The sequence below is a fragment of the Rhinatrema bivittatum genome, chromosome 5, assembly GCF_901001135.1.
Source record: "Rhinatrema bivittatum chromosome 5, aRhiBiv1.1, whole genome shotgun sequence".
NCBI classification, from domain to species: domain Eukaryota; kingdom Metazoa; phylum Chordata; class Amphibia; order Gymnophiona; family Rhinatrematidae; genus Rhinatrema; species Rhinatrema bivittatum.
In genome coordinates, this window is record NC_042619.1 from 263,547,113 (window position 1) to 263,557,716 (window position 10,604).

The 10,604-nt window shown below is 47.8% G+C and overlaps 1 protein-coding gene across 6 annotated transcripts in view; it reads left to right on the forward strand.

Moving 5' to 3' along the window:
* TACC1 (transforming acidic coiled-coil containing protein 1) overlaps positions 1–9,818 on the forward strand; it is a 137,421-nt gene extending 127,603 nt beyond the window's left edge. For all 6 annotated transcript variants that reach the window (XM_029603952.1, XM_029603948.1, XM_029603947.1 and 3 more), the window contains one exon: positions 7,409–9,818. In XM_029603952.1, coding sequence (XP_029459812.1) covers positions 7,409–7,477 — 69 coding nt within the window. In that variant the 3' untranslated portion in view covers positions 7,478–9,818. The remainder of the gene's footprint in view (positions 1–7,408) is intronic.
* The last annotated feature ends 786 nt before the right edge of the window (positions 9,819–10,604 follow it).

The window sequence follows — 10,604 nt, forward strand, 5'->3', positions numbered from 1 at the left end:
TGCGGGGGCCAGTCTCAGGGAGCCTGCCTGTCATGTCTGGATTCTGAGGATTTGGATGACCCTCAGGGTGAAGGGGTTTTATCTCCAGCGGGAGATCTGGATGCAGACCAGATGGAGGGCACCCCCAGGACCTGAATGACCCTAAGGAAGATCAGGGTGCCTTTGAGGGCCCGGAAGCGGAAGGCGATGACCTGCGGGTGATCTGCTTGTTCAAGAGGGAAGAGCTGGACCCGCTTATTCTCCAGGTGTTGGAGGAATTGGGGGTTAAGCTCTCTCTGGAGGATTCGGATAATGAAGGGGTTAATCCAGTGTTGGATTGCCTACGGAGATCCCCCAGCGCCTTTCCCATTCCTAAGAAGATCCAGAAGCTGATCAGCCGTTAGTGGGATTCCTCGGAATCTGGCTTGAAAGTGGGAAGAGCGATGTTACAGGAACATTTAGATACCCTCAAGATCCTGAAGACGGATGCCGCAGTTTCGGCGGTCACCAAGAAGATCACAATTCCAGTCACCGGCACAACCACTCTGAAGGACGTTCAGGATCAGGAATTGGAGGTGTAGCTCAAGCGGGTTTTTGAGATGTTGGCTCTGGGGCTCCGAGCGGCGGTCTGTGCCAGCCTAATGCAGCGAGCCTGTTTGTGTTGGATCCAGAGGCCTCAGGAGCAATCTGACACCGGGACGCTATCCCCAGCCCAGGCAGCCCACCTCAAGGCGGGGGTTGCTTATGTGGCCGATGCCCTATATGACCTCGTACGGACCACAGCTTGTGGCATGGTTGCAGTGGTGGCAGCAAGATGGCTGTTGTGACTGCACAACTGGTCGTGGGCCTTTCGTCTAAGTCACAGCCATATAACCTTCCCTTTAAGGGCAAACTGTTCAGGGAGGACCTCGACCAGCGTATGAAATCCTTGGGGGAGACCAAAGGCAATAGACTGCCAGAGGATAAGAAGTTGACATGGAAGCCTTTCTCCTCTCGACCCCGTTTTCATTAGTCAAGGCAATTCCGTCCTGGCAGATCAGCTGTCATCGAGTAGACAGCAGTCCTTTTGAGGTTCCGGAAGATCTACTAGAGGTGGTCCCGGTCAGGGAGTGGGTGGAGTTAAATCCTCCCAATGAAGTCAAGCAGGTCCACTCCTTGTTGCCAATCGGAGGCAGGCTGTCCCATTTTTACGAGAAGTGGACCAAGATCACCTCAGACCAGTGGGTGCTGGAAGTCATCAGGGAAGGTTACGCCTTAGAGTTTTCTCACTCTCTCTGGTCTGTCTTTCTGGAGTCGTGCTGTTTTCCCAAAGCAAGCAGGCAGCAGTCCAGGAGACCCTTCAAAGGTTGCTAAGCCTAGAGAAGATAGTCCTGGTGCCAGTTTCCGAACAGGGACGAGGAAGGTACTCCATTTATTTCATGGTCCCCAAGAAAGAGGGCACCTTTCAAACCCATCTTGGATCTTCAAAAGGTCAACCAGAGTTTGAAGGTACCATGATTCCAGATGGAGACGTTACACACCATGATTGTGGCAGTCCAAAAAGGTGAGTTTTTGGCATCTCAGGCCTCGGTGAAATCCAATCTGCACATCCCCATTCGACAGGACCACCAGAGGTTTCTATGGTTCAAGGTGCTGGGTCAGCATTTCCAGTTTTGGGCCCTTCCCTTCGGCCTTGCCACAGCTCCTCAGACCTTCATGAAACTGATGCTGTTTGTCGCGGCAGCCCTGAGACAGGACGGGATCTTGGCGCACCCCTATCTGGATGACTGGCTTATCAGAGCAAATGACAAGAGAAGTGTGCACAGTTGGTATTCAGGGTGAGCTCTCTCCTAGAATCATTGGGCTTGGATCATCAATCTACCAAAGAGACACCTTGTGCCTTCTCAGTCCCTGGAGTACTTGGGCACCCAATTTGGACATGCAGCAGGGAAGAGTGTTTCTCACTTCCGACAGGGTGGTCAAAATTCAAGCTCAGATAGCTCGCTTGCTTCGCCTACCAGTCCCCAAAGTTTAGTTTATTAAATTTTATATACCGTCATATCTGGTATTCCATCACAACGGTTTACAATATAAAAGAGTAAAATACAATTGTAGATATAGCATCAATAAAACAAATTTCAAACAGATGTGTAACTATAAAATAATAAATGATTAATGATTAATTCAAAACTTAAACCATAAAACTGATACAGGATAAAAATTAGAAACAGTAAGTAAAATAAAAGATATAAATAAAAGGTAAAAACAACTCAAAAGCAAGAGTTACAAGGCCATTTTTTAGTTGGGTTCTGCATACGCACAGTGGAATAACCATGTTTTGAATTCTGATTTGAATTTTTTAGTATCAGATTGTAGTCTCACCTCAGCTGGCAATGTATTCCAGAGTTTGGGGTCTGCTAACGATACACGTGCTCTCTCACTTGGCCTAAGGTATGCTGAATTCACTGAGGGAATTGTTAGTAGACCAGCTGACCTAAGGTTCCTCTGGGGAGTATGTTGATGGATGGCCGCATTTAGCCAGTCTGTTTGTTCACCGTAAATAATTTTGTGTAGAATGCAAGCTGGGATTATTTACAGGTCCAGGGATCGATGGCGTCAGCATTGGAGCTGGTGCCTTTGGTGTTTGCTCATATACGCCCCCTGCAGAGAGCGTTGTTGTCCTGCTGGAGACCCCTGTCAGAACAGTATTTTTTGCCACTGCCCCTTTCAGTGGAAGCATGATCCAGCCTGGTCTGGTGGATGACAAGGAGCAAGCAGGAGAAGGGGAAGCTTTTCGAAGTCCCAGATTGGGTGGTGGTCTCCACAGATGCCAGTCTTCAGGGCTGGTGCACGGTATGCTTGGGCAAGTCGGCGCAGGATCTCTGGTCGCAGCAGAACAGTCGTGGTCCATCAAACGGTTGGAGACTAGGGCAGTTCACAGAGCCCTTCAGGTGTTTCTCCCCTTGGTCAGCGATTGCATGGTGAGTGTTCTCGGACAACGTGACGACCGTGGCCTACATCAACCGCCAGGGGGGCAACCAAGAGTCCCGCAGTGGCTCAAGAGGTCAGCTATTGTTCGTGTGGGCAGAGCTCCATCTCGAGGGGATTGCTGCTTCTCACGTCGCAGAAGTGGACAACATCCAAGTGGACTATCTCTCACCCGTCAGCAGTTGGACCCAGGGGAGTGGGAACTGTCCCCGGAAGCCTGGGATCACATCTGCGCCCATTGGGGGACTCTTCAGCTGGACCTCATGGTGACAAGTCTCAACACCAAGACGGAGAGGTTCTTCAGCCACCGGAGGGAGACCGAGGCGGTGGGCCTCGATGCTTTAGTGTGCCTGTGGCCGTTCGGAATCCTTCTTTATGTCTTCCCTCCATGGCCCTTCATAGCACGGGTGCTCAGGCAAATAGAGGCTCATCCAGGTTCGGTGGTGCTAGTAGCGCTGGAGTGGCCAGGATGCCCATGTTTCACAGATCTGGTTCATCTGGCAATGGACGAGCCCTTGCATCTAGCCGACTTCCAGGGACTGCTGCGTCAAGATCCCATATTTTCAGATCGTGCAGATCGCTTCTGTCTCACAGCCTGGCTTTTGAGAGGCAGCAATTGCGTTTGAAGGGGTATTCAGAACCGGTTATTGCTACCCTTTTTCAGGCTAGGCATCCTGCTACCTCCCTTGCCTATTCTAGAGTATGGAAAGTGTTTGAAACCTGGTGTGGGCAACAGGGGTTGGATCCTCTGGATTCCGTGCCGCACGTTTTGTCCTTCTTTGCAGCAGGGCTTGTCCAAAGGATTGGCTCATAGTTCGCTTAGGGTCTAGGTTTCGGTCTTAGGTTGTCTCAGGGGGAAGGTGCACTGCAAGACTTCCCATCCTGATGTGGTGCTTTTTCTGAGGGGCGTTAAACATCTCCGTCCACCTCTTCGCAATGTGTGTCCAGAATGGAGTCTCAATTTGGTGTTGCGGGCCCTCTGCGAGGATCCCTTTGAACCACTGGGTCAAGCATTTTTAAAGGTCCTTACCTTGAAGACTGTCTTTTTGGTGGCCATTTGCTTGGCTTGAAGGATCTTTCTTGCCACGATCCCTTTCTCTGGATTTCACCCATCAAGGTTTCTTTACGGACGGTGCCTTCATTCCTGCCTAAGGTAGTTTCTGCTTTTCATGTGAACCAGACGGAGTTGCCGGGTTTTCCGGACTGGGCTCGTGATCCCTCTATGGAAAGGAATCTCCATCTTTTAAACGTACTTATTGCGCCTTATTGCGTTACTTGAAGGTCACCAACTCTTTCCGTCGCTCTGATCATTTATTTGTGCTCTTCGGGGGGACTAAAAAGGGAGAGAAGGCGTCTAAGGCTTCCTTAGCTCATTGGTTGAAAGAAACTATTTCCGCTGCTTACGTTTCCAAGGACCATGTTGTGCTGGTAGGACTTAAGGCTCATTCTACTCGTACTCAGGTGGCGTCTTGGGCCAAGTGTCAACTGGTGTCTCCCCAGGAGATATGTCGGGCTGCAGTTTGGTCTTCGCTGCACACTGTCACCAAGCATTACCGGTTGGATGTGTGCGCCCTGGAGGCAAATACTTTTGGTGAGAGTGTGCTGAGAGTGGGTCTTTCAGGTTCCCGCCCGGTATAGGGAGGGCTTTAGTACATCCCACTTGTCTGGACTTATCTGGGTATGTTCAGGAAAGGAAAATTGGTACTTACCTGCTAATTTTCATTCTTGTAATACCACAGATCAGTCCAGTGGCCCACCCTTGGGATCAGTGCCAAAAGACTGCTTGTTCTGTTGCTGGGCCTTTGGACTCATACGAAGAAGGTTTTCAAAGTTCTATTGAGATTTGTTAACATGTTCTAGAGTTGCAATGTTTTTGTCTATCCAGTTCAGGTGTATCCATCCCATGGGCTTAATTCGCCCTGTTAAGTTATCTTGGCTTGGGTACAGGTCAGTACTGAGGGACTGCAGGTGGCACTCATGTATATAGCAGTGCCCAAAGCTTTGTTCTTTACCCCATCTGTTGGTAAGGATGAATAAAGCCCACTTGTCTGGACTGATCTGTGGTATTACAGGAACGAAAATTAGCAGGTAAGAACCGATTTTCCTTTACCATATGCACAAAATTGGAGAAACCCCTTCAAACACCTGACCCTTAGACCACTTCTTTCTCACCAGCTTCCACTCTGATCCATGGGCCTTGATCTTCCTGACATGGAAAGCAGCCCTGATGGACAAAGAAGTCTCTCGCTCTCTCTCTTTTTTTTTTTTTTTTTTAAATTCCAAAAATGATTCACAAACCAGGCGGTGCTTGAGTAATGAAAAATGTGTATCTGGAGGGGGAGGGAAAAAAAAAAAGACTGTGGCATGTTCAGCGGGCAGTCTTTCAGCGTCACATTGAGGTGGCTGATCAAAGTTCTGGATGTGGTTTCCAGGCAGTTCTCCACCGCGGAACCAGATAATGCAGCAGAAATTGGTAATGCTTGTAGCATGTCTTCTCTGTTTCCTGGATTATTTTTTACTCAGTCTTTACAGTTGGCTCTTAGTAATATGCATACACACAGGAGAGCTGTGCATTTAGTCTATAGCTGACTGCAATTGGAAGGAATCCGGTCGGCCCTAAACAGGTTTGAGATTGTGGTGGGTTTGATCCTGTCAGGGGTTGGCGCCTTGCATTTCTGTATTGTTTGCTTGCACTGTTGCCTCTTCAGCGGAGGCATATTACTGAAGGGTGGGTCTGAATCCTTCTGGGTAGCCAGGAGAAGAATGAACAGTGTGCTGGGACATCGTTTCCTCGTGATTCGTTAGCTGAAGGCGCTGCTTAGCTAGGAATGATTTTTGCAGGATGTGGGGAATAGCTGGATAGATGCCTGTTTTATCCAGTAAATTGGCTGCCAAAGATTACCCATCCCTTACCCACCTAAAGGTATATGTGGGGATGAACAACGTGCACACTCTTCGGCAGAAAAGATTCCAGGTGGTACCGGCGGCAAGAAGGAAATAACATGTATGGATTGTTTTCAAATCTACGCATGTTATTTCCACGGGGGGAAAAAGCAAAGCCAAATCTCTGCGGGCTCTTTCTCCTGGACTAGTTTTCAAAAAGAAAATATGTTCGTACTTTCCGTTTGAAAACGGGTGCAAAGCCCATGGGTAGAAGTGCACACTAAGGAGTAGATTTTTCCAATGTGCACACACGCACTTCCCGGCGTGCACACATGGACGAGCCGATTTTCTAGCATGTGCGTGCCGGCACGCACATGCTAGAAAATCTGTGGGCCGCGCGCATATAAGCACACAAGGGGGGAAGAATTAATGCAACCTCCGCAGCGACGCATTCCGGCCCTCCCCAGTTCCCTATACTCTACCTAACCTTCCTTCCCCTTCTCCTCCCCACCCCCTAAACCCTACCTATTCATTTTTTTTTTTAATTACTTATTTCAGGGCCCGACTTGAAGTAAGTTGCGCGCACCAGGAGCAGAGTCTTCGGGACAGCGAGCAATGGTGCTGTCCCGGCCCGTCCCCCAGCCCACCCCTTCGAAGAGGCCCGGTACTTATGCACGTGCCAGCATTAAGCGCATGGCTGGGCCCCTTTGAAGATTCTCCCAGCGCGCACAAGGCCCGGCCACATGTGTAAATGCCAGAATTTGCACACGTAAGGCTTTTAAAATCCGCCCTAAGCTGGGCAGCGGTGTGGGTAGATATGAAAATTGCCCTGCTAGAGGCTGGGAACTGGTTTACAGTGTGCCGCCTTATTTCATGGCTTAATAAGCTCTGGTGAATCCCACAATCTTAAGGCCTCCCTCTCCCGGAACCCTAAACTCCTCCCATTCAGGATTTTCCTGCCCGTTACAAGACCACCATCCACGTGGCTCGAGGTGCATCATTCCCATCCCCTGTCCCTCTATGCTGTCTCCGCTATTTTTTTCATTTTTTTTAGCTCGCTGCTGGAACTTGTTTGACATTTTTACAAAATGACCTGAGAGGGGAAGCGGGTCCATGTAAAAATAACCACAGCTTGTGATCCTGTGCGTGGATGGATTTTCACAGCTGCCATTGCGGGGGAAGACCATGTTTAATATTCACTTAAAAAAAGAAATCAAAGTGAACGGACAAGCACATAACTTGTGCAACATTTAGCTCTGCTTTTTTTGTAACTTAATTTACCATGGCACATCTAAGAAGAAGGAAACAAAAATGTGCAGTCCCAAACACAGGAAAGAGCTGGAGGCTCCAGTAAGAAGCTGCTGCCCTAAAGAATGTCATCGCATCTGGATGAGGGGAAAGGCTTGGCCTTTCATCCTGTGGTGGTGGATTCCCTCCTTCTATGGACGTCTCTTGATCTTGAGGTCTTCGAAGGAGTCCAGGGATGGCTGCTGTACCTGAAAGGTTGTTTTTCAGCTTCTTAACGTCAGAGAGGAGGTAATGACTTAACTCTCTCTCTCTCTTTATTTGTATCTTGCAGAACCAAGAAATTGAAGAACTGACCAAGATTTGCGACGAGCTGATCGCTAAAATTGGGAAGAGTGACTGACTGAGTCCTTTAACATGTCCTTCAGCACTGTGCACTTGACGGCTTTTATGTGTGTGTGTGTATGTGTGACTTGGAGCATCTTGCCTTACCCAGGCATAATCTTCCCTTAGCAGATAAGGGTTCATCCTAGCTCTCTGCTCTGCCTGCACAGCTCTGCTCAAAGTACCCCGAGATCCCCCACCTCCTCACTCTGTATACACAGCACCAGTAACCTGGTGCATTTGGAAGTTCAGAGTCCTCTGCTAGCAGCTTGGAGCTCAGCCCTGGAAACCTTAACTGTAGCCATTTTTTAAGGCAACTTCCACAATACCCAGGGTGCAAGTTTTAAAATGATACCTTTATGGTTTTGTCTGGATGAGAACTGGTTCCTCGGGGATGATGTGGTTTCAGTTGGGAGCGCGAGAGGTGCACAGCCCAGCTCAACATCACACCAAACTCACAGCCCCGGTGCTTAGATGGGAGAGACAGGACTGGGTTTTCTGCAGGGAAGCGTTTCTCGTCTGCCTGTCGGAGAACACACCACCACACTCGGCCCTGAAAACGTTGGTCCTTGTAGCGTCTTCTGCATTCAGCTTCCACTGCTGAGCAGCATAGGGAATCCCCCCCCCCCCCCCCATCTCCAGCCTTCCAGCAGCTCTTGTCCTTCGACGCTGTGATTCTCCAGCAGAGATTTTATTTCCACTGAAAGCCTGGGGCTGGTCTTGGCTAAAGCGGTTCCTTCAGCAGACCTGGTACTGCTCTAGAAAGACCATCAGCGCTCTGGCAGCTTTTGGGTTGTTTTTATTCGTCCATCTTATGCTGTGCAAATTGGGCAGAACCTATATGAGTCTTACAGCTCTTTATCAGCTGCCGTAGCTTGTGTTTGCATGGCCTTTTAATCCACAGTGCATTCCTATCTCTTCCAGAAGTGGCCAGAAGTTATTTTTAATATTCTAGGTCAAATTAGGCTCTTTCAACAAGCGTAGGTTCAGGTGGTGGCAGATGAGGGATAAAGCCTGGAATTCCACCATGAGGCCAAGATGCGTGGCCTTCCTCCTTGTGAAAAGAGGCGGACAGGGTAATTTTCCATGGGTAAAGCAGTACTCTGGTCACGGAAGTGAGCTTTTCGAGAAATGCTGTCCCTGTGTGGGTGCCGTCATGCCCGTACCCGCAGTATGAGGAAGTGTTTCTGGGGACGGGGTTGGGGAGGAGTTTGCATTTAAGAGCATACATTTGAATTGTCTATTGTATTTGCATACGTTTTCCTCAGAAAAACAATCCGGATAACTCAGCAGGTGTCAACTTGTGTGCGCTGTTTTTTCAGAGCGCATGCTTTCACCTTGATTGCTGCTGCAGGTAAAAACTACCCAGACCTTGCACAGATGCAGTCAGTCTTAAACTTTCCCCCTTAATGTCCACAAATCTAATTGGCTTCTTTTAATGTTACTATAGCAACTGCATTAGCTGTGGGGTATCATGTCCTCCTCTATTCAAGAGCAGCTTTCAAGGTAAAATATAGGAAAGCACTTGCATAACCAGTCCTAAAACACCATAGCCTCAGTCAGGTCAGTAATGACCATTATGAGGTCGATATTCAAAAGCCATTGGCTACCTGGTGATATTTATCACCGTATGAAGCTAAATTCTAGCTGCATAAGTCTGCGTTCCAGTTGTGAGCCGGAGGCATTTCCAAGTGGAGCAGCTAAATTTAGGGCTGTCCTAAATTTAGCTGGTTAGACGTAACCGGCTAACTTTAAGATAGCTGGGTATATTCAGCGGCAGGACCGTGCTGCTGAATCTACCCTGCTAGGTAGCCGGTTTTGATGCACTCCTCCTTCCAAAGTGGGGCGACGTTATTTACTGCTGCTGGAGGCAGGCGAGGACAGTCTGCTCTCGGGTGTCCCTCCTTTAGCTGTGTCCCATTTAACTAACTCCCATCCGTCCCTCACTTTGGAAGTTCATGCAAAGATCTTCAGAATGAAAATCCAGGAAGTCTAGGGCATGGTTGCCAAAACTCATGGATTTTCTCTCATTATAAACTTGGGAACTTTTTTTTTTTTTATTTCCTTAAATAATAAAAACACTTCCAAATTTTTTAAAACTCCCCCACTTGCCCACCCTAAAGAATTTTAAACTGAAGCCCTGATACTGCATGCAGTGAGTTTCTGTCCTGTTTATCAAGTACAACAACACAGAATGCTAAAGATTAGATGGAAAAATATTTTAGCTATACTTGCCAGTTTTATTTCTATTTTTTTGTGCTGAACTTTACAAGTGCCAACATTCAATTATATGATGTATATTATGTGATAAATATATTTTTGTGATTATTATTACATTCCGCCAACATCGGCTGCAGGAATATATGGACTAAAGATTTGCTTTTATTTTTTATTTTTTTCCTGTAAGGTATTGCATTGAGCATCCATGGACTAAGTTTGCAGTTTCCTATGGGATGGTGAGGGCTGTATCCCTAACCGTGCCAACACAAGGAAAGGTGCAGCTTGCTCAGCCATTGATGGGGGACAAACGCCAGTGTGTTTCACGGGGTGAGCAGCCCCTTCTGCTCCCCTTGAATCATAGCTCCTGCCAGTTTGCTCAAGCACTTTTTGGTACCACACCTGGTTTGTTGGAGGGAGGGGTGTGTTCTGTTGGTGGTGTGGAGTATATTAAATGTGACGTCGTTTTTTTATATTACTTATCGGTATGCTTCGTTGAGCGCATGGTCGAGCAGCAAGCTGTGGTTCACCTGTTTGTATATTGGAGATTTGTTTGCGCTCTTTTGGTTTATGACTGATCCCAGTATCACCTGACATTAACTATCTGAAACCTGTACTAGTGCCATACTGACTTCTGCAACCTTACATAAAAAGATTTTTATTCACAAAAACCCTTGTTCAATGACTGTTTACATACCCATAACATCATCAGACAGATGAACCTAGAAGTGGTTGGCATGAGTTGATATTTTCTTACAGTCTGCCCCTGAACATATATACAAATGTTGACCATGTTAGGATTTGTGTATTTTAAATGTCTATTAGCTGTACTGCACATTAGATGACAAGAGGGCAATGACAAATAGAATTCACTCTGAGGAGAGATAAGTGGAGTGCCTCAGCGATCAGTCCTAGGACTGATTCTGTTC